At 42.1% G+C, this 23,462-nt stretch overlaps 3 protein-coding genes and 1 long non-coding RNA gene across 12 annotated transcripts in view; 1 reads left to right on the top strand and 3 right to left on the bottom strand.

Annotated features, from left to right (window-relative positions):
* Window positions 1-1,362: 1,362 nt before the first annotated feature.
* Window positions 1,363-8,809, bottom strand: LOC120239906 (MYC binding protein). Its single transcript, XM_039244451.1, has 5 exons — window positions 8,489-8,809; window positions 8,221-8,293; window positions 4,227-4,275; window positions 3,858-3,987; window positions 1,363-2,606 (listed from the first exon to the last, which is right to left on the bottom strand). The coding sequence occupies exons 1-5, from the start codon at window positions 8,570-8,572 to the stop codon at window positions 2,562-2,564; spliced, it is 381 nt and encodes a 126-aa protein (XP_039100382.1). The 5' UTR covers window positions 8,573-8,809; the 3' UTR covers window positions 1,363-2,561.
* Window positions 8,810-9,801: 992 nt separating this feature from the next.
* Window positions 9,802-11,322, bottom strand: GJA9 (gap junction protein alpha 9). Its single transcript, XM_039244441.1, has one exon. It carries the CDS (start codon window positions 11,320-11,322, stop codon window positions 9,802-9,804), a length of 1,521 nt encoding a protein of 506 aa, XP_039100372.1.
* Window positions 11,323-11,672: 350 nt separating this feature from the next.
* On the top strand, window positions 11,673-22,455 carry LOC120239907. Of its 2 annotated transcripts, XR_005530535.1 has the most exons (4): window positions 11,676-11,702; window positions 18,365-18,530; window positions 20,704-20,822; window positions 22,318-22,455. It is a non-coding gene; the product is annotated as an uncharacterized LOC120239907 (long non-coding RNA). The 2 variants fall into 2 exon arrangements; XR_005530536.1 differs by lacking the exon at window positions 18,365-18,530 and having other exon boundaries at window positions 11,673-11,702.
* The window catches only part of RHBDL2 (rhomboid like 2), a 51,103-nt gene continuing 46,506 nt past the window's right edge, over window positions 18,866-23,462 (bottom strand). For 4 of the 8 annotated variants that reach the window (XM_039244442.1, XM_039244449.1, XM_039244443.1 and 1 more), the window contains 2 exons: window positions 20,436-20,497; window positions 18,866-19,417 (listed from right to left, as the gene is read on the bottom strand). In XM_039244442.1, coding sequence (XP_039100373.1) covers window positions 19,238-19,417; window positions 20,436-20,497 — 242 coding nt within the window. In that variant the 3' untranslated portion in view covers window positions 18,866-19,237. Of the gene's footprint in view, window positions 19,418-20,435; window positions 20,498-20,992; window positions 21,070-23,462 lie in introns of all 8 variants that reach the window. The other 4 variants (XM_039244447.1, XM_039244445.1, XM_039244446.1 and 1 more) reach the window with 4 other exon arrangements.

The raw sequence follows: 23,462 nt of genomic DNA, 5'->3' as shown, positions 1-23,462 counted from the left end.
CCAGAATGAAATATATATAAAATGTTCAGAGTATATGTGGCTCCTACTGATACTCACTGGAACTAGTATTTTGTCGGCAATCCTAGTGCCTAGACTTGTATTACTGCATTTTTTTAAACCTAAATATAAGACTAGACACTGCAGCGTTTTGGTTTAGGCCCAGGATTTTGGGTGCTCCAAGTTAATCATTTTCAAGTTTGTTTCAGTGTAGTCTAGCTACCAGCCATCGTTGTGGCATTTACAGATTTGGCATTACATCATGCGACCCGTGTGTAGTCTTTTACAATTCACAAGGCGCTTTTCATCCATTATATTTAATTTGAACCTTACAACAACCCTGTGAGGTAGGCAAGATATGAAATCTACATTGTATAGACAAGGCAGCTGAAGTACAGCAGGAACTGAATGGATGAGATCCTTTTTCTACTCCATCGAGCATCTTCTTGTGTAGTCTCTTCATCCATATCCTTGACAGAAATGAAGAGGGTCTCCAGAGGCCAGGCTGACTCTGAGTTCTTAAACAGCACTGACTGGTACAGCAGTTTAAGCAGGTCAGTTCCCCCCGCCCTTAAAAGTGCAATTAGCCAACCCACAGGTTGCCATTCTATCCAAAAAGGATGGTACAAGAGACAGTAACCTGAGTTTTGGAAATAGTAATACTAGCCCCCTGGGAAAAAAGCAAATGAGGGCTGGCTGCCAGAAAAAAAATTCTGCTTGTCTGTATTCTACAAAGGGGCTGTCATACCAACCACTTAAAGAAGCCAAGCCTCCCTCTCTTCCAGAATCCCCATGAGGCCATGTTTTATTATTCCTATGATTCTTAGCACTTCCTATCCCACGTTGTAATTGCTTATGTATATGTCTTATAACTAATTTCAAGTCATTCATCTTTAGAGTCCCCGGCACTCAGCCTACTGCTGAGCATGTAGGAGGCCCTCGAGTTGGTAAAAGATAAACCAATTCCAGTGAATGTTCTTCCAGTAGTGTCTGGCCCCCCTCCAAAAAACCAAACTTGTGACTAGAAGAGACACAGACCGTTGCCACATTCTTGCCAACACGACTGATTAAAATGCCCTTACAATTAGCTTGGTCACAGTTTCCAGCAAGCGCTGACGCTTTTGCTAGTTAAATCAGCTTTCATCGGTTCGCTTTGTTTTCTACGTGTGTTTTTACCGAAGGGTAAAGACGGGTTCTCTAACAATAGGGTTAGAATATATGACATAGGACTCTTAATAATGTCAGTCTAGGGTTAGAAAAAATGAAATAGGGACTCTTAATAATGTCGGTCAGTCAATAAGGAAAATAAGTGACCAGTAAAATGAAACATCTGACTGTAGGTCTTCCAAAAGAAAGGAAAAGGACTAAAAAACAAGAATATAGTGCTTTACCATTTACAGATCTTTCACATACATTCCATTTGACCCTCACAACAACCCTGTGAGGTAGGCAGCACAGATACTAGTCTCATTTAACAGATGAGGAAAGTGAATCTCCGAGCAGTTAACTGACGTGCCCAAGGCTCTACAGTTAGTAAATAATTTGTATTGATATCAGTCTTTGGCCTAAAAATTCAGCACCCAACCTCCCCTCATTCTTGCCCTACCTACTTCACAGGGATAATGAAGATAAAATGAATTCAAGGCTAGAAAAATACCTTGGGGCGGGGGGGAAGCACTATATAATTATACCCGCAAACTATAGTCTTCCACGATATATGGCTCATTCCCCTTCTCGTCCCAGCTTGTGCACGACCCCGGAATTCTAGATTGCCTCTGTTCTGTGTTCAGCTAAGCAACTAGGTGAGGCAGGGGGACTGTGCGATCCTGCTGGAAGCTATTATAAATTACAATCAGGGTAACTGCTACTATAGCATGTTGAAAAACAACAAGGGCCAAGGGCCGGTGTGCACCTGGGACCCACTGATGCACAGAGCGAAGCAAGGCCACATTCTCAGGTAGGGCATGATTGCATAGAAGGACCCGTGGTGTCAGAGTTAACACTAGCACACACACGGTTATCTAAGGCAAAGTGGTGGCAAAGAAGAGTCATTTGTTCCACGTCATATAAACAAGAGCAGAAGATTCACGGGAACCCGCGCCAAAGCATCTTCCGCCTCGCAGACCTTTCCAGCTGCCTACTGACAGTACAAACGACAGTGTCCTCTTCATTTGAAAGAATGATTGTACCTGTGCTCATATCCTGAACGAAAGCAAGGAACAGCTCCATGCTGAACTTCCTTGGCTAAAATACAACCAGGACCATCATTCCTAGTCAGACTAATAAACAGAATGTCTTTTAAGGTAACGAACGAGATGGCTGTGTTTAGATTTTTTTTTCCAGGATTCACTCTGGATTCTCCTACTTTTAAGACCCAAAGAAAGTTACATTGAGTTTTTATTGGTGGTTCTAAGTATATGTGTTTATAACAGTTAAAGTGTGGTAGGTGAGTTCAACATATTAAAAGAGTTCTATATCATCTGTTCAGAAAAGATTATATACTATACAAACTATTCAAGTCATACAAAACCATGGTTTCAGTGTCTTTTCAATTGAGAAGAATCCTATTCAGCACGCTTCTCCTCCTGAGGTGGTTCATACTGAGCAAGCTATAGGGCAAAGACAGAGGAGTTTAAGTGAATTTTATTCTAGATTGGGTAAAAAACTTAATAGTAACAAAACAAGTTAACTATTATGTTCAATTTAATTACTGAATCAATAACTTTATAAGAATATCCTATCCTTTTTAAGCCATTCAAGATTAATACGATTTAAGATTTAATATGAACAAGTCTAATGAAAACTCTTTTTTTGTATAAACCTTTAAAATTACTGGGAAACCAACACTGAATTCCAGTTCATACCACACTGCTCAAATACTTGATAGGCCATAATCTATGTGTATCTTCCCAAAGATGCTGTGGCTTCTGATGAGGTACCTTCTTCTTCTTTACCAAAGGTTTACTGAACTTTCTCTCAAAAAGCAGAAAAAAAGAATAATGTAACATCTATTAATCTAGCTAGTCAATGAAAAGCAGCTCATGTCTGACTTGAAAGATGCCAAAGAGTTAACTGGTGTTTGTGTTGTGGAATCTTGAATAATTTAAGGTACTGCGTTTTCTATTATGCTAAGCTGTGGTTCTCTGCAAGAACACTAGTCTAAGATTTAGACTGTTCCAATTAGCTGTCAGGTGTGAGAAGACAGCCTTCACTATGCTTTAGTTCCCTCACCTACAAAATGGTCCATGTCCCGGTCTTACTTATTTCACAAGGTTGTTGAGAAGATAAATCACATGATGAGAACTGCCTAGAGTAATGTAAAATAAGTTATGTGATTCAGAATGTGGTAAAACCTCAAAGGCTTAGAGATGACTAATTTGAAGTTTACGAAGAGGTTCACAGGAATTTAAACAAAGAAAGAACTTTGGCGATAGACAAAATTCAGTGCAAACAGATGGACACGTTAACACATTACAGGGCCGCCACAATACGACTGTGCAGATTGCGCACTGCACAACTCTAAGAGGTCCCAGTCACAAAGCAGTGACCCTACACTGACCTACTTACATCATCTGCCTTAGGACTCCCCAAAATTTCCGTTTACTCATAAGAAGCAGCATTAACCGACGTTCTCAGGTTTTTCTTGATGCAGGTTCCCAAGAACCTCTTCTTGACTACGTTTTGCTTGTCCTATTTACAGTTTGTCTGTGGTTTTCTTGACAGGGCATCAGTTCAGCCTTGCAGTTAATTGAGATTTTTTTCTCCTCCTCCCTCCCCTACTTTCCGTTTTGGTGAGGTTCTGATCTTGTAGTTGTTAAAGGTGAAATTATTTTTAATGTGAATTCTTTTAAAACATTTACCTTTGTTTTCAGTTTTTTATTTTCTTCTACAATAGCTTCATATTTCTCTTTCATTTCTGCCAATTCTAGGCGAAGCAGCTCTATTTCTGGATTTTCTGGGGTAGCAGCTCCTAAGTGATGCTTTAAAAAACTAATATCAAAGTTAAGAATTTACTTGAGCTGAATGAAACTAATGAAATAGCTCAGAGTAGCATCAACATCTCTGATCACAGTCACCGCACCTTACCACCGGCATTTACCCAGAGATCATCATCGCAAAACTTAAAGTAACTTTTTCAATCATCAAAAATATTTTAAATATTATCTATGTGAAAAAATAAGACTTCCAAAAATAAGTCCTTTTTCTGATTTGAAAGATGAAAAGGATACTCCAAAGCACTATTAGGTTTCTCTGGTTCTTCATATAAGGCTACCAATACTGCAAATCAAAAAGCAGAAAAAAGCAATAATTAAAGTCTTAAATTTGAATGACTGAAATTATATTCCATAGCCCAGTAAGAATTAAGTGCCTATTATACGCCAAGCTCATTAATAGGACTGCCATGCCACGGTACACACAGCAGATAATCTCCCTGTTCTCAACAAATTTATAGTCTAGTGCAAAAAATAAGCAAAGGACTAGACCAAAAAAACAAAAAAAGACCATCAAGCAGCAATACAGGATGATGGATTATGGGACCACACTGGGAGAATACCTAACTCGGCCCAGGGCACGAGGGAAGGCTTCCTAACAAGGGGAAGTAAGAGACCTGGGCTACGAGGGTTTCAGATAAAATGGGAAGGTGAGGGGGTGGGGAGGGCAAGAGAACAACATTTTGAGGAACTGAAAATTCAAGTATGGCCAGATGGAGCTGTGAACAATGCGTCAGGAAAGGAAGCTGGCAAGGTGGTCAGGAGGCCGACCAGGGAGGATCCTGCAAGTTCAGTCGGACTTTGATCCTAAGAACAACAGGCGTATAATGAAACAGTTTTAAGCAGGAGAGCGACCGATCACTCTTGACTGCGGTGCGGAAGATGCAGGGCGGGACAAGGATAAAGGCAGGAAGACCAGTCGAGGAGACAGATGTGGTAACCCAGCTGAAAAGGACAGTAACCTGCACTAAAGTGATAGAGGGGCGAAAACAAAGAGAAATTTGAGAAAACTTTTGGCGAGAATCAACAGGGCTATGATAATTACTGGAAGAAGCTTTGAACTGAAAACATGCTTCAGTTTCAGACACAACATGCTAAATAACCACCGACCAAAAACTTCACCAGTAATCAGCATGCTTATATCAACATTAAAATCTAGGGCCGCCTGGGTGGCTCAGTCGGTTAAGCATCCGACTTCGGCTCAGGTCATGATCTCATGGTTTGTGGGTTGGAGCCCCACGTCAGGCTCTGTGCTGACAGCTCAGAGCCTGGAGCCTGTTTCAGAGTCTGTATCTCCCTCTCTCTCTGACCCTCCCCTGCTCATGCTGTCTCTGTCTCTGTCTCTCTCTCTCTCAGAGAAATAAATAAAACATTAAAAAAAATTTTTTTAAATAAATTCTATACTTTAGTTCATATCCAGAAGCTTACGTCAGCACTGCCTTGCTCATCTTCTGTTGAATAAATTCCTCCTAGGATTTACTACTCAGATATAAAGCTCTCTACACCAATGGTTAAGTTTTCTTGTGCACAGAACCCTTGGAAAGGGTCAAAAGCCAAAAAAATGTAACTGCACACAAAAAATGCTCATCTCTAGACCCCAAGGAACTATTGTAAGACAACACGCTTCCTTTTATGTTTTTAGCTTTAATAATTCATCACAATAATATAGACCGAAAAAGTCAAATGGCAGTGACTTTTAACAACCAGCACTGAGTTCTGATAGATACTCTTCTAAGTGTACTCACAACACTATTTTTGAGAAGTCGGTATATTTACATCACTGCCACCCTCTCCCTTCCCTCTCCTTTCAGTGTTTTTCTTTAAATAACATACTCAAACGTGTTTCTTCTCCCACTGATTTCCACTGATCTCTGCCAAGTAACTTTTTAGGACACAAATACTCTTACCTTTTCTACCCCTTGTTCCCCACCCCATTTCTTTCAGCTTCTAAATTTGTCAGTGGTACTACAAGATTGATAATTACAGAACATAATGTAAATGGCAAGTTTCCTGTGCTTTTCTATAGATGAAATATACTTCCTTTTAATCAGATGAGAAGAACGCCATACCCCGTTTCCCTTTTTGCCTTAGCAGCTAGGAATTTTAGAGGTTGAAATGATACTCAAAATAACTCAGATGCCTCTTTTTCCAAATGACTTATCTTTATCTTTAGCCATATAGTGTTTTAATGTTAGAGGCAATTTCAGATCCCTTGGAAATAAGCCGGATGAAAATTCCAAATTAAATATGTGTAAAGTACATATGTTTGAAGCTGAAAAAAAATCAAATTTTAAATAGGTTCCATCAGTAGGTACTATGTTAAGTTGTCTGATATTATTTAGGAAACTGGAAGTCTACAGCAGTTGAGGAGTTAGATGCCAGTAGACGTGTGCAAGGGAAAAGAAGCCGTCTGTGGTTTCCAGTCTCATGAAGGAACATCCCTGTACATCTTCAGTTATCTCCCACCAAGGTCACTTCTCTACCTTTTAACGTGCTTTTACTCTGTCCAGCCACTCTGGCCTCCTTGCACTTCCTGGAACTCTTGACATCACATTTCATTCAGATCTCCACTCAAATGTTACTTCTTAAGAGAGAAGTAGCCTCCACCCCTTATGACATGGCACATCCATTGATCTTTATCTCTTTTGCTGTGTTTTGTTTGTTTGGTGTTTTGTTTAGAAATAGAATGCAAGCAGGAAAAGGGGCTGAGGGGGAGAGAGAGAGAGAGAAGAAGACAGACAGAGGAAGAGGGAAAGAGGGAGGGAGAGGGAGAGAGAGAATGAGAATCTTAAGCGGGCCCCACACTCAGCGTAGAGCCCAACACAGGGCTCAATCCCACAACCTTAGGATCACACCCAGAGCCATATTCAACAGCCAGACATTCAACCAACTGAGCCACCCAAACGCCCCTCTTTTGCTGTTTCTTATTCATAACATTTGACACTGGATGTCACTGTGCATTTATTATGTCTCCCCCAACTAGAATACAAGTTCATTAAGAGCAGGGACTTTTTTCCCCCCACTGCTGTATCCCCAGTGCCTAGAACAGAGACCTGAATAAAATGGTTTAATGAAAGAAATGAGCCCACGTAATTTTTTAAAGGGGGGGGTCAATAAATTCCAAGCATCTATGACTCTTCAAGAGAGGACAGAGCACAGCACTTTCATAGAGTACTCCTGGAATGTCTGCTTAAGTGTAACTGCAAAGAGATAGGGAAACTAGTACCTGAATCTGACCTAGCCAGCAATTCAAAATTTCCAGCCCGTGCATGGGAATTAAAAGCCCTGCTTTCTGCTAAGACCCAAAGTTGTTTTTCTCCCAGAATTGTCTCCTTACCTTTGCTTCTGGCCAAAGAGCAGTTACCAAATTCTTTCTTTCCCAGACATTTCTCATGTGGACCCAGGTCATTATCCCTGACAGCGTTTCTGTTCTACACCCTTGCAGATCTTAGCTAATGAGCTGAATGATGCATGGCAGGCATTCACATTATTGCTAAGCTAATGATATAAGTGGTAGTACCCGCAACTATCTCTTGCAACTCTCCAGTTTCAAGCTCCTTATTCATCTTAGGTCTTGAAACCGCACCCCCCCCAAAGAGATACAGTGTAACAGCTTCTATTTTAAAAAATGAAAACAATCTAACCATTTTTAGGTGCCTGCAAGCTCTTTAAACGGTAATACTACTTATGAAATTTGCACACAGTAGGAATTGGTACAGCCTACGAAAAACCACCGGGGTTGAAAAACCACAGCCAAATTGACTATGAATCGCTTACTTTGGGGTTGAGATCACTTAGTTATTTCATAGCTTTGAAATCTGGTAATTTACCCACTTGCCCTTTTTCCGAAGGAAAATACTTCTTTACATAATTTTGAGCCCCCAAAAACTGTTAGGAGGGAGGAGTTGGGACCTCAAGGTCTTTACCAAACATGCTCGCTGTGGCCACTCAAGGCAAAGCAACGGAAGTTGGAGGGACTTTGCAACAGCTGCAGGAGTTTCTCTCCCCGCCTGGAGAGTGGTAGCGTGAGCGAGGCTACCCCACTCGAGCGGCGTCCGACAGCCAGCAGCCAGACGTGCGCCAGTCCCTGCCGAATCCCGAGGTCCACCTTGCTGGACCCCAGACAGCTCCCCACCTGTTCTCCCTCCTTTCCCACGCCTTGGCCCGTCAGGGGCGCAGCGCCGAGGAGCACGACGTGGACACGAGGAACCCTCTCCTAGCCCATGCTCACCCTTGGTCAGCGTGTCCAGCACCCCCGACTTCTCCAAGTACCTCCGGAACTGCTCGCGCTTCGAGTCGGCGGCCTGAGGAGACACGGCGGGTCAGTAGCCGAAGCCCAGGGGCCGGAGCAGGAAGAAGGCGCTGGGAGTCCGGCAACCCCGCCTCCGCCTCGCTACCGCAGGCCCCCAAAACCTGTGCGCGCGCCCCCACTCCCACCCGGAGCCGACCAGCGGCTGGCTACCGCCCGCACGCCCCCAGCCACGCCGCGCCCCCCTCACTTTGTAATGGGCCATAGTGACAGCGGCAGCGGCGTAGCTGGCGCCCGAGACCGTGGCTGGCGGGCTCTGAGCAGCACTGCTCATGCGCGGAAGGCCGCGCGCGCCTGCGCACTTGCGAACCACGGGCCGAGATCGCGGGGGTGTGGCCTGTTTTCATGGCGACCAGGACGCTCTGAGTGCCCCATAGTGGGCTAAGCCGAGGGAGGCTGCGTACGCCCGCCTCTCTGCTCCCAGCTCCACACCTCTCCTTCCTCTTCCGGTCCTCGCTGCAATTCGGTTGCCTAGCGAGAGGCGAGGTTTTGGCTACTCGGGACGGGTGTCCAGGTGGGGCCAAAGAAAGGCGTGGCGCCCAGGGCGGGGCCTGCGGAGTCGGGGAGCGCTGGGACTTGTAGCTGGGTGGGGTCTCCCGACAGCGGTGTGGAGCGGACCGGTCTCAACTGGGGCGTGGTGTGGTAACCTATACGTGCTGGCGTCTTGGCTTTCGTCCTGGAAAGGTGCGCACGACCGACGTAGGGCGACCCTTGGATTTCCAGTGGCTTGAGAAGAGAGCTTGTAATCGTATGTTTCGGCTCCAGCTTTTACTTTTGCAGTTTGTTTTGTGGCCGGCTTGCTGTGGACCTCTGAGGGTGAGCAGTAACGAGCTAATAATAGCACTTTTGAGCGCTTTCTGTGTGCCTGGCACTGTACTAAACACACGTTTCTTATTTTAATTCTCACACTATCCCTGTAAGGTAGCTACTGTTAGTAAAGTGTCGAGGTTAGAGGACTGGGGCGTGAGGAGATACAACTCGATCTGGGCACTGAATCACGATGTTTTAAAGCCACCAATCTTTTTAAGATTTTATTTGCTAGATAGCGACATTATGATTATACTCAAGAGACATCATATTGCCGTCTATATAAGGAAACGAAATTAACGCCCAAGGACAATTTAACCATTGTCCAGAAATAAAAGATCAGTAACTAAAGGGGAGAATTGGGTAGAACAAGGACAGTCTCCTAAGGCTGTGCTCCCGTCAAGGAAAAACGTAGTTTCAAACCATTAAGCCACGATTCTGAACGTGACATTCCCAGAATCCGTTTTCACGATTCTAAAAGGAGCCTGTGACAAAAAGTAATCCTGATTTGGTAACTGCCCTTGAATTTAAAACTGCCCCATCACCATTTAGACTTAATGAGTTTTTCCTTTTTGAAGTAGGTTTGCAATTGTCTGCCTAAACGGTTTGTCTTTAGAGCTGCTCTTGTTTTGCCTGCTCCACCACCACCAGGCTGCATCTATGAGAACATGCAGGATGTCTAGAAGCCAGCAGCCTTCAGATCTGAAGGTCTGTGGGAGCCCGCCTACCAATGAGGTTGTTTGTCAGCAGCGCTAAATGATTTGGAGGGCGAGCAGTAGGATTGTTGCAGCTTCTGATCAAATCAGATTCAAAGGACAACTGTCCCAAAGAATCAGGAGTGTCTGGAATGTCAGGTGGTTGGCAGTCTCCCTGGGAAGGAGGTAGGGTTCGGATTGTGCCCTCTCTGAACTGGCCCTTGAGGTTTCCTTTAGGAGGTGATGCCTGATTTTCACCTTCTGTAGAGGGACCCCAGGTAGCACTAAGCCATGTCTGTTTCCGGGCAGCTGTTTGAGGCTGCCCCACATGGTTGTCCAGGTCTATAACAACACCTGGACTAGAGCAGTGACCTCTAGAGTAGTGGTTCCTTTTGGTGTCTTTACCATCGATTTCTCTCTTTCCCTTTAATGCATTACCCACTTCTTTTCTAAATATTTTATGAGTGTCTTCATTATTACATGATCTGATGTGTTGAAGATGACTACAGGTAGCGCTAAGTGTGCACATCTCATTAGAAAGTGCAGTTTCTTGTTCATCCAAAATGCATTTCTCATCATTTCCACTGTGATGGTCAGGACCTGCCTGAAATGCAGGTGAATTTAAACTCGGGCACACTGCTGAGTGTGTTTGCTTTTCCATCATCAGATAATAATCAGGTGCAGAAGAGAGTCCCTTCAGTGAATTTGCAGATGTGCTCTGATATTTGGCAAGATTTTGTTTTGACTTGTTCACAAAGAATTCATTGTGCTCATCCTTCAATTTATATCGTCCCCAAAGCCCTCTTTTAATCTTCTTAAAACCTAGGTGGAAAATTTCGAGAATATTTAGGAAAAGCGAAACAGTGGCTATAGACTGCATAAATAACAGGAATATTGTCTTTTCTGTTGGTCTTGAGACAAAACAGTCAATTATATTCGGACACGGGTGGCTGTGGCATTTAAATAAAGGCTCTAAATGAAATCCATATAAAAGGTACTGTCCAATCATGAACCCCATCTCGACCACAGAGCGAGTGAGAATGTGTGTCACGTAAGTGCAAAGCAAGGTTCCCCTGAGTGGGGCTTTGCTTAGTTTTCTTTGTTCCAGCTGACAAAGTTCTTGCTCCAGTCTCCTCCTGTCCCAGGGCATTTCACACCCCACCCCCTTAAGTGCCCCTCTCAGCTGAGCTCTCTTCCTCTGCCTCTCTTTCTCCAGAACTTTCAGTCGGTACAAAGCGTGACCCATATAGACCAGGGATGGTGAAGACACAAATATCACCTGCAAAATCCAGTATCTAATGAGGGAGATGGGAAAGGCCTGGTCATAGCATACATTTCTGCAGCCAGGCTGTTCTGTATTACAGATGAAGCCAGACTGCTCGTCATTCCAGACATCTTCAGCTGCTACCCCCAGGACAAGCATTCGAAATATGAACAGTATAGTGAGCCAGATCTTTCCAATTATGGTGGAGTGGATGTGAACTTCCTCCAGGATGCCTCCAAGGAAATTCCAGTTCCCCATGCTTGTTTAGTCAGCCATCGTAGCTCTGAACCCCATCAAATAGGAGGCAGATAAATTCTTCCATCCTGAAGGACATGCTGTTTCATAAAGCAAACCTACGGCCAAAACACGAACAGAGCATCGCTCTTTTAGTGTGCTGGTTGCTTTACTTTTTTTCCCAGAGATCTCTGATAATCTTATCAAGAATGTATTTAGGATATCAGGAACTTTAAATCACTTATGTTTAGACCTCCTAATGCAACAAAGGGGAAAAATGATACCTGGAGGAATTGTATATATTCTCTATGAAGAATGGAACTGTAGATGGGCTGCCTGGCTGGCTCAGTCAGAACAGCATGCAACTCTTGATCTCGGGATTGTGAGTTCGGGCCCCACGTTGGGTGTAGAGATTACTTAAGTAAGTAAACATTTTTTAAAATATAATAATATAGAACTGTAGAATTCCCTATAAGAACGGAGTCTTGTTATGTTAGCTGAAATTTATTACTGTTTTACTTCATTAAACTGAGAACTTCTGAAGAGGTTCCTAGAACTACTGACATGATCTTAAAAGCCTACTTATTAAGATTATATAAAAATTATAACCAGGGGCGGCTGGGTGGCTCAGTCCGTTGACCGCCTGACGTCAGCTCAGGTCATGATCTCATTGTTCGTAAGTTCAAGCCCTGCATCTGAGCTGTCAGCACAGAACCTGGAGCCCACTTCAGATTCTATGTCTCCCTCTCTCTCTGCTCCTCCCTACGTCGTACTCTGTCTCTCTCTTGCTTAAAAATAAACATTAAAAATTTTTTTCTTTTAATTAAAACCAAAGTCAGTGATTTTTAACTGATTGAGCCACCCAGGCACCTCCTAAAGTCAGTGATTTTTAAGTCTCATTTATACACAAAGGAAAATGAATGTGTTTCATTTAACAATTCAGTAAAATACAGCATTTAATGAAACCAGAGGAAAAGGATCTGGCTCTTGCTATAGAAATTTAGATTTGTTTTTTAATTCACATTAAAATGTCTAACTTCTGGTTGCTTTCTGACAGCTGTGGAGCATTTTCAGAAATAAGACATTTCAGTAATATTTCTGAATATTCATAAAATTCTTAATTATGAAAAATTTTGTACATCTTATTTAAATTTTTTTAATGTTTTATTTCTGAGAGATAGAGAGAGACAGTGTGAGCAGGGGAGGGTCAGAGAGAGAGGGAGACACAGAATCTGAAACAGGCTTCAGGCTTTTAGCTAGCTGTCAGCACAGAGCCCGACGCGGGACTCAAACTCATGAACCGTGAGATCATGACCTGAGCTGAAGTCAGACGCTTAACGGACTGAGCCACCCAGGCATCCCATTGTACGTCTTTATCATCATAAAATGAACTTCAAAAATTCTCAACTATTTTTGTACTACCAGAATATTATTAGATATTTCTTGAAATAAACAGATGGCTGATGTGGTGGTCTATTATACTTTCATTTTGACAATATTTGACCTATTTAAGACCTATATCTTGCTTTTGAGGAAGGAGCAGGTGGGTAAATCATAATTCAGTTGCTTGGATTATCAGATAGTATGTTCCATACTAAGGTAGATATACTAGGGTATCAGTGAGGAAATATATCCCACAAGAAAGATTAAAAAGAGGGAATGTTTTCATCACTTACGTTTAAAATATCAGCATATGTCTACTCCGGAAACCAATATTGCACTGTATGTTAACTAATTAGAATTTAAATAACAATTTGAAAAAGAAATTAAATTGAAAAAATATATATCATTATAAGTCCTATATCCCTCATATAAGGGGAAATGTTCCATAAGCAAATAAAATCCTGGGATACTATAGCTACACTATATGTTCATCATAAAAATCTTAGGAGGGAGATATGTTGTTTCCCCATTTTACAGATGAGGAAACTGAGGCACACCTTAAATTACCCAAGGTCACACCACTGGAACTGCATTAAAACTCAGTGTAGGGGCACCTGGGTGGCTTAGTTGGTTAAGCACCCAACTTCGGCTCAGGTCATGATCTTATGGTTTGTGGGTTCGAGCCCTGCATCGGGCTCTGTGCTGACAGCTCAGAGCCTGAAGCCTGCTTCAGATTCTGTGTCTCCTTCTCTCTCTGCCCTTCCCCCTCTCGTGCTCGCTCGCTCTTGCTCTCTCTCAGAAATAAATTTTTTTTTAAATTTTTTTTTTAATGTTTTATTTATTTCTAGGAGAGAGAGAGAGAGAGACAGCGTGAGCAGGGGAGGGTCAGAGAGAGAGGGAGTGACAGACTCTGAAACAGGCTCCAGGCTCTGAGCTGGCAGTCAGCACAGAGCCCGACGCGGGGCTCGAACCCACGAACCGCGAGATCATGATCTAAGCGAAAGTCGGACGCTTAACCGACTAAGCCACCCAGGCGCCCCATAAATTTTTTTTTTTAAATCAGTGTAGCTCTAAAGTCAGCTCCTGTTCTTTTTTCTTCTTTGCACGTTTGAAATCATCTGTTTTCTCTCAAAAGTTTATTTAAATTAGGTATGTCAGAGTGAGTGATAGTTTGGGGTTTTTAAACAATTGGTTCAAAAGTCCTTAGTTCCTGGGGCACCTGGGTGGCTTAGTCGGTTGGGCGTCCAACTTCAGCTCAGGTCATGATCTCACAGTCTGTGGGTTCACGCCCCGTGTCGGGCTCTGTGCTGACAGCTTGGATCCTGGAGCCTGCTTCGCATTCTCTGTCTCCCTCTCTCTCTGCCCCTCTCCCACTAACTCTCTGGCTCAAAAATAAATAGATATTAAAAATTTTTTTTTAAAAAGTCCTTAGTTCCTTTCCTAAAAGCTAAGGTTGAAGAGATTCAAAACCATCAACTTTCTAAAATTTCATTGTATTCCTGAGATAGAGAAAATTTCTATTTCACTTCATTATGTTAATAATATTCTTTGATCCATTAATCCAAAAATACTTTCAAGTGTAAGCAATGGTATTATTGATGTTGTTTATAATAATCACAAATTGAAAATGTTCGAAATAATTTTCAATACAAGAAAGACAGTACTGCACATAATAACAGTACATCCACAATATGATACTATGCAACCAATAAAATTGACAAATATATACCAATATAAAAAGACATTTGGTAAATTGTTTCAGCTTATAAAATAGAACAGTATAACCCCATAATTATATATATTTTTTATAGGTAGAGATGCGTCCAAAAAAGCCTAGAAGGATATTCATCAAGATATTAACTATGATTATCTCTGGGTAGTGTGATTACAATTGACTTAATATTTCATAATATATGTTTTAGTTTGTTTTTTACCAGGAGCACTTTACTTTTATAATCACAAAAAAAGATATGTTTTTTTTCCTTAAGGGACAAAAAACTTAGTATTTCCTGAAAGAAGGAACAGTATGTTATTCAGCTACAAATCTTAAGTTCTGAAGTTTTCATAGCAAATGACATGAATACTAGTATACATAGATTCAGTCCCATAGAATTCAAAAGCAAAAAATAAAAACATTTCAAGCAACGCTTTCTTAATTTGCTAAAACAGAGATTAATACAAACCTGTTTACCTAAATCTGAGAAGCAAATCATGCTCGTTCTCTGAATGAGCCCCTTTGCAGATGTAGCGCGGTTCATTTCTTCACATGGAGTCAGCCATCAGGTAAAACATTTGTGCTCCTCCTTCTTCTAAGTCGGCTGCATCCAATAGAACTTTTGCAATGATGTTGAAGTTAACTCTGCATTGTCCAATAAGGTAGCCACTAGCTATGTATAGCCTCTGGGCACTTGTGCTGGGTCTGTGTTACAGGGGAATGGAATTTGTTTTTCTTACTTAATTTTAATTAAAAATGTAAAAGCTTCCTTCATGTGCCTAGCGGCTACTTTATTGGACAGGACAGATAAAGAATATTTCCAATAATTCTAATAACACAGCAGCTTAGAAGACTATGGCTATGAGTTCCAAATTAAGCTGAAGAGATGGTTCCTCTGTAATTCAGATGTTAAATTTAAAACACCAGATTTTTGTGTGCTTTTTTTTTTTTAAAACAGTAGTTTTGCCTCCTTGGGAAATTAGATATCACTGGTTTTGATTATGTGAATGATGTTGCTGGTACCAAGAAGTCTTTCTGACTAAATAATAGCTTCTTAGTCATCAATCTTAATAATCAATGGGTCATGTCCAATTTCATAGTTAAATGAATTCTGTTTCTCTATCTAGTGTTCTGTTAAAATTACATTTCCATTTAGGTCATTAAAGGTCTCTTTTCAGAGCTCGTGACCTGATAGGCTGGCCATGACAGAGGACTGTCTCTTCGGCTGGGCTTTTTTTTCGCTGGGCTTTTTTTTTTTTTTAATTTTTAAATTTTTAAGTAATCTCTACTCCCTAGCGTGGGGCTTCAACTTACAAGCCCAAGATCAAGCGTCACATGGTCTACCAACTGAGCCAACCAGGTGCCCCTTCTCTGGGCTTCTTTGCCAACTAATAAATACTTTTCAGATTAAATGCAACTATTTTATGGGGGGATAATTATACATATATATTCATATTTGTATATTGTATAGTTTATAACATATATTATGTGTCATACACAAACTATGCATAAAATATTAATAAACTTGAAAAACACTAAGCCTCATTAGGAGTCAAATACAAATTTAAATGAAGTATTTTTTTAACTATCAAAAATGCAAATTTTTTTAGACATTAGCTATTTTAGTGTTTTCTTTTAGAGATAGAATGAGAGAGAACACAAGCAGGGTCAGGGCAAAGAGAGGGAGACAGCGGATCCAAAGCAGACTCCAGGCTGACAGCAGAGAGCCCAATGCAGGGCTCAAACTCACCAACCATGACATCATGACCTGAGCAGAAGTCAGATGCTTAACCAACTGAGCCACCAGGTGCCCCAAAATGGAAATTTTCCAAAGACGTATACCTGCTCCTGGCAAAAGCGTAAGGACTGTTACTATCATATACTGTCAATAAGAATATAAATGGATGCAGCTACTTAAAAGGCAGTTTTTTGTTATTGTTTTGTTTCGTTGTTGTTGTTGTTTTAAGTAGGCTCCATGCCCAACACAGGGCTTGAACTCACGACCCTAAGTCATGATCACTGCCTGAGCTGAGTTCAGGGCGTGCCTGGGTGGCTCAGTCAGTTAAGCATCTGACTTTGGCTCAGGTCCTGATCTCCCGGATTGTGAGTTCCACCCCTGTGTTGGGCTCTGTACTTGTGGTGCAGAGCCTGCTTGGGACTCCCTCTCTCTCCCTCTCTGTCCACCCCTTCCCCACTTGTGCTCATGCTCTCTCTCTCAAAATAAATAAATAAACTTAAAACAAACAAACCAACCCTGAGCTGAGTTCAAGATCCAGACACTCAACCAACTGAGCCAAGTGCCCGAAAAATCTATTGAAATTACCATAGCATTTCTGCTTTTGGATGTTCAAAATACTCATTCAGCAAACATACTCAAAGATACACTGCATGCACCAGGAAGTTCACATAGCACTGTAGATAATAGTACAAAATCAGCAACAATTTAAGTGTCCAGTAGAGAGATGGTTAAATAACTACAGTACAACTGTATCATTCAGCAACTCAGAGAATAGGGTCTCTACTTCACATTGTAAAGCAAGTAACAGAACAATCCAGGTAGTATAATCTCATTTATCTTGCTAAAACATACATTTCATATGTATATTTAATTAGCTAAAACAGAGAGATTAACCCAGACCTTAGTTGAGGTAAATCTGAGAAGCAAATTCTTCTTAGAAGTTAGATCACAGTCCTCTTCAACTCATTCTCTGAACTTGTTCCTTTGGGGGTACAGAGCAGATTCAGTGTCGTTCAGTGATCAGGCATCAACTAAAATCCATTTCCCTTTCTGCATACCCTGGAGAGAAAAAGGTCTGTGAGAATATACACCCAGCTGTTAACAGCAGTCATCACCAAGGGAAAAGAGCAGGATTTGGGATAGGAAGGTAAAAGGGACTCTTATCGTTTTTTTTTTAATATTTTATTTATTTCTAGGAGAGAGAGAGACAGCGTGAGCAGGGGAGGGTCAGAGAGAGAGGGAGTCACAGACTGAAACAGGCTCTAGTCTCTGAGCTGGCAGTCAGCAGAGCCTGATGCTGGGCTCGAACCCACGAACTGCGAGATCATGACCCAAGCGAAAGTCGGACGCTTAACCGACTAAGCCACCCAGGCGCCCCAAGGGACTCTTATCTTTTAAGTTCCTGTTCAAATCTTTGTTGAAGCAAAAACACAGGCATATTCTCATACTCAAAAAACATGTTTTTAACAAATCTCTGATCGGTTTTTCTCAAAATGCTGAAATACTTTTCTCAGTATATCTAAGTAAGTATGGATGCTCCTTTCAGAATACAGCAACATGTTTTGATAGGTATTTATAAATAAAACACGTTGGACCAACTGGGTGGCTCAGTCGGTTAAGTGTCTGACTTTGGCACAGGTCATGATCTCGCAGTTCATGGGTTTGTGGCCCACATCGGGCTCTGTGATGACAGCTTGGAGCCTGCTTCGGATTCTGTGTGTGTGTCTCTCTCTCTCTACCCGTCTCCCACTCACCTCTCTCTCTCTCTCTCTCTCTCAAAAATAAACATTAAAGTTTTTTTTCATAAATAAATAATGAAACATGTCAGTGATGAAAGGAAAAAATGTATTCCCCGTGTTCAGATGACCCCAAACTACCATTTTGGAAAAAGAATGGCCAACAATCAGGAATGCCTTGGGTGGCTCTGTCAGTTAAGTGTCCCGACTTCAGCTCAGGTCATGATCTCACAGTTCACAAATTCAACCCCCACATTGGGCTCTGTGCTGTCAGCTCACAGCCTGGAGCCTGCTTCAGATTCTGTGTCTCCCTCTCTGTCTGCCCCTCCCCTGCTTGCTCTCTGTCTCCCTCTCTCTCAGAAATAAATAAATGTTAACAAAATTTTTTTTTAAAAATGGCCAACAATCCTATTTCTATAATAGGAAGGGAGACAGGCTTCTCAGCTTTCAGATACGACATTTTACCTTTCATAAATAAATTCTACCCACTCCCAGGAGAGCCACCAGCCATGGAAAGGATGAAAATCTTATGGATGAGAATACCAAGAGTCCAGGTACCCATTGTGCACAAGAAAGCTAGTTCTAGTTCCCTTGGGATCCTAGACACACTTCCAGAAGATTAAACTAGCAGTCCAGAACATTTTCAGCCTTCATTTATAAGGTATTTCTACCATTCATGGCGCTCTCGGTAATGTTTGTTCATATACCCCAAGATTCTCTCAACTTTAAGTATTTGGGGAACACAGCATCATTCAGATAGTAAGGGAGAAGAGTGTGGGCTTTCGAGTCATTACCAACCTTTAAATCCTGCTCCCTCTTAGACAAGTTACTTGATTTTTTTAATGAGTTTCCATATCGTCGTCTCTAGATGCAGAATAATAGCCACTTTTGTGGTTATTGAAAAGATTAGCGATAATTAGCGATAAAGCATCTCAAACAGTGATCTATCCACCCCAATGGTGATTGAAAGTAATTACCAATAGTCTGGCACAGGTATGAGAAGTTTTTATTATCAGCACAGTACAGAATTTGTGGATTCTGTCAAGCAATCTCTACAATATATCCTTCAAGGAGACCAAGTCACTTTTAAAGGGTACATACAAGGCACACCGCATGTCTGGAAAGAGCCAATCCCTGCTTTTTCTCTCCTTCCCCTTTTCTCTCTTCCCTTTCCCTCCCTCTGCATTCAGAAGCCCCTTCACTAAACCCTAACTCCTTTTGTAAACAGTCTTTGCAACCGATGACTTCAATTGTGTTTTGACCTCTTTATAAAACTCTTAGCATTTGTGAGGACTTCTCTGTCTCTTCGTAGACTTCAGATGTTTCCCAGATGGCTCTTTTCATTACTTGGTTTATATTAGAGGCAGGTCAGTTTGCTGGGGACAGGAAAATGTTGAAAAACACAGCAAATAAGACACAAGCTAAATAAGCTGCGATTGCTATCCAAAATCTTGGATCCTTCAGCAGGGCCTTATCAAAGCAGCTAAACACCGTGTAGCCTATGGACATTCCAGCGAATCCCCCTGCAATGTGGGCTGCAAAAGACACCTTGGGAGGAAAGGGCGAGAAACGGAAATAAGTGAAGAAAATGCTAATTGCATATTTTAATTGCATGTCTTTTACTAAAAAACAAGTACCCATCAGAGTCAAACAAAACCCTTAAAAGCCTGAAGAACAAGGAGGTGAGGCCAACGAGACACAAGAGACACAAAGCTCGATGTGCACAGAGAGAGATGTTCTAACACATACAATGACACTAAAACATGTCATTTCATCAACTCTCTGAGTACACAAGACAGAGCTGTTTTTCTCATTCTCTATCATCACGTTTAGGATGGTTCTACATAATGCCAAGAGGACGTTGCATGGCCACAGGGGATCTCTGTAGGAGTGTTATCCGACCCACATAAATAGAATGTCAGAACGAGAACATAGATAATACACACACACACACATATGCAAACAAACTACCAAATTCAAAGACTTATCACCACAAAACTGGAAATCTTTGTCAGTTTTCTTTGTATTGCAAATTCATCCAGATCCAAATAAATTTTCTTTGCTGTTTTCAATCTGTTTTTTATACTCTGTGCGCAGTGAAATCCCTTCTTTCCTGTTTTGCCACCAGTAGCCACCAGTAGGTAAGGCCGGTGCAGAGAAGTAGAGCCGCCATCAGGGTTCTGAGTGAGTTAAGTGAAAAGGACAATCCAAAAGCCTGATGTCCTCAAAATTTGCTTAACTTCCAAATGGAAATTTGGCTGCCCTAAATCATAGAATTGTTATCCCCGTTTGATGACCCCGTTTGATTTTAAGCTACTGATAAACAATTTTCGCTTAAAAATTAATAAACTGGTGGCGCCTGGGTGGCTCAGCCAGTTGAGCATCTGACTCCTGATTTCGGCTCAGGTCATGATCTCACGAGTTCGTGAGATGCAGCCCCAAGTCTGACTCTGCGCTGACAACACAGAGCCTGCATGGGATTCTCTCTCTCCCTTTCTCTCCACCTCTCCCCCCTCTCAAAATAAATCAACTTAAAATAATAATAATAGTAATAAACTGAACTCACCGGTGACCCATTTGCAGGGATAAAGAACCTTCTGTAGAGAGCAAATCCCATATCCAACAGAACTAGAAAGAAAAACAACCTGATGAAGCCCCAGAATCGCCACAACAGTGCGCCAGATGTTTTTGATTCCCTTCTGACAATGGTAGCAGCTACCATTGATTGAGACTTACTCTGTGCCAGGTGCTGTAGAAAGACCTTTATGAGTATTAATTCAACTAATCCTCACAACAACCCTCTGAAATAAGTACATCATTATCCCATTTTACAGATGTATTCATCCAACAAGTATTTATTGGTTATCTTCTCTGTGCCGGAGAAGGTGGTAGAGATAGTGCAGTGAACAGCCCTGCCTCATGGATTTGACAGTCTAGTGGGGGAGGCACACAAGTAAGTAAAACATACAGTACATCAAATGGTGGTAAGTGCTATGGAGAAAATGCGAAGAGAGGAAGGAGAATTAAGAATGCTGGGAGTAGGGTGTAATTTTTAAGAGCCGGGGACAGTCTCACCGAGAATATGACATTTGATGGAGATAAGAGATCAAGCCATGCTAGTACCTGAAGTAAGAGTCTTCCATCCAGGCAGAGGGAAGAGCAAGTGCAAAGTCCCTGAGGCAGGAAATGTGCCTGGTGTGCTGGAGGAATACCAAAGCAGAGTTGTTGGCTGAATGGGTGGGTGGTTTTCAAAGTGTGCTTCCCCGGCCCTCCAAGAGCCGCAGTAACATTCACCTGGGAACTTAACAGAAATTAGAATTCCCAGGCCCACCCCAGGCTTGTTGAACCAGCAACTCTGAAGATGAGGCTCAGAAATCTGTTTTAACAAGACCTCTGGGGGATTCTAGACTACAGTTTGGGATAAAATGATAGGTGAGGAGCAGGGGACAAATCATGGAAGGGCTTTAAGGGCCAGTGTAAGGACTTTGACTCCAAGTGGTAGGAAACCTTTGAAAGCTTTTGAGCTGATATACTCCAACTTATGCTTTTAAAAGATCATTCTGGCTGCTATATAGGAAAGTGTAAAGGAGCAAGGCCAGGTGCAGGAAGACCACCTAGATCATTGATATTGTAGCAATCCAAGTGAGGGATTACCCTGGCATCTTATACGTAAGGAAACAAAAACACAGAGGGTGAGTACTTGTCCAAAGCCACACAGCTCAGAGGCCAAGGACAGGATTTGAACCTTAAGAAGCCTGACTATGGAGGGGCCTCCTCACACCCACCGCACGAACTGCCTCTAAGGGCCACCAGGCCAAGAAAGGAAATGAGCCCACATTCTCCAGTGGAACAGTGAGAGCCCACCACTTGGGCGTTCTTCAGATGAGTCCGATCGTGACGCAAAAGGAGCTTCCAGGGTTTCTTGGCCTAGAAGAAGTCCAGTCTCCATGTGCCCTGCCCTTGGAAACATCTCATGCAGCTGTCGCATCCCACACCCAACCCCCAACTCCCTGTGCTCCATTCAGCGAACGAACGACTGTGTCCTCGGAGATGGAAAGACCCAGTCCTTGCCTTAGGGAAAATAGCATCAGGACCGTGTGTTCTGCCTCGTTCCCCTTTCAATACCATATTGATCGATGTTCAAGGGACTAGACAGGAATTGAGGTCGAGTAAGTATTCAATTTAACTACAAATGACTATTACACAGAATGCTGGATAAATGTGGCTGTGTCCTATTTTCCATCATTTGAATTTCTTAATCCAGGGTAAATAACACAGATAGAACTAGAAAAGCGGAAGAAAACCACTGGAGGAGGGGGCTGACTTAACTGCAAACAGTTCCTCTAGTCTAGTCGGCCACAATAGGAGGCCTCCTTGCAAAAAGCTTTTGTAACTCTTAGCATGTCAGTTTCTCCGATCTGTTTCTCTCTGATCATGTCCTTTTGCAGATCTCTGCCTGGCTCTTTCTGCTTCCTGGAGGAGTTCGCTTCTGCCTCACAGCAGACTCTACACTGAGACATGTCTTCCTACCAGAAAAGAAGCTCCTATTCCAATAAACCAAGTCCATTGTCCTTGCTAAAAATCTGTCACAGATTCTAAGAGAGTTGCCTTTATGTGGATTTTTTTTTTTTGAAGAGTGAAAATGTGAGATTTCTTTTTTTCTGAAGGGAAGCTCAGTTGCTTTGTTACAAGACATATCCAACAAATAATGCTTTCATGAAGGGAGGTCCTTAAGGCCAAGACAATTGTCCTTCACAATTAAGAATAAGATTTACCATTTTTTAACAGTTTTCCCAAGGAAACGTGTTTAAAATAAAAATGTACTTGTTATGGGGCAGGCACCTGGGTGGCTCAGTTGGTTAAGTGTCTGACTTCAGCTCAGGTCATGATCTCATGGTTCGTGGGTTTGAGCCCCACATTGGGCTCAGTGCTGACAGCTCAGAGCCTGGAGCCTGCTTCTGATTCTGTGTCTCCCTCCAGCTCTGCCCCTCCCCAGCTCTGTCTCTCTGTCTCTCTCTCTCTCTCTCAAAAAGAAACATCAAAAAAAAATTTTTTAATGTACTTGTGTTTTGTTAATCTGGCATATGCTGCTAACTTTCCTGTCTTTAACAGTAGGCAAACCAGGTTACTGTTAGAAATGAAGCATGCCAGGAGGTGAGGAAGGGTTAACATTAGCAGCTCTTACCTACTCTGTAAGATAAAGAAGCATCTTTATGACTTACCTCAGAAATGACATAATGTTACTATAAACTATTTTTGGAGATTCTCTGTGCATAAGGAAAGGGTTTTTACTCCCACATTGAAGAGTATTAAAACCATTTCCCCTATCAAGGGTTTGAGGCTCATTTTACAAAGTCATTCATACTTACCTAAAAGAAACAGATTGAAAAACAGGTAACTTGTGTGTAACATTTTTTTTTTTTTTTGGTCATGGGACTTGTCCTGAGGTCCGGATAGTGACACTCAACAGCTCAAGTGACAGCTCTGCTCCACAGCGACTCTCCTCAATGACCCCAGACACATGCTGTCCTTTCCGTGCTCACAACTTTCCCTCACATTTTCTATTTCTTATGGACAAAAACAGTACATAGAG

Source organism: Hyaena hyaena, unplaced genomic scaffold, assembly GCF_003009895.1.
Source record: "Hyaena hyaena isolate Hyena2069 unplaced genomic scaffold, ASM300989v1 scaffold_237, whole genome shotgun sequence".
NCBI lineage: Eukaryota > Metazoa > Chordata > Mammalia > Carnivora > Hyaenidae > Hyaena > Hyaena hyaena.
Note: the sequence above shows the minus strand (reverse complement) of the source record. Positions and strands in the feature narration are given on the sequence as shown.

What these genes read in the sequence shown, in the direction of transcription:
- LOC120239906 (XM_039244451.1), bottom strand. Translation starts at nt 8,572, where the DNA reads ATGAGCAGTGCTGCTCAGAGCCCGCCAGCCACGGTCTCGGGCGCCAGC. An exon ending in TCACTATGGCCCATTACAAA is followed by an intron (nt 8,294 to 8,488) that starts GTGAGGGGGGCG and finishes GTGTCTCCTCAG; the next exon opens with GCCGCCGACTCGAAGCGCGA. An exon ending in GCTGGACACGCTGACCAAGG is followed by an intron (nt 4,276 to 8,220) that starts GTGAGCATGGGC and finishes TTTGATTTGCAG; the next exon opens with TATTGGTAGCCTTATATGAA.
- GJA9 (XM_039244441.1), bottom strand. Translation starts at nt 11,322, where the DNA reads ATGGGGAACTGGAATTTCCTTGGAGGCATCCTGGAGGAAGTTCACATC.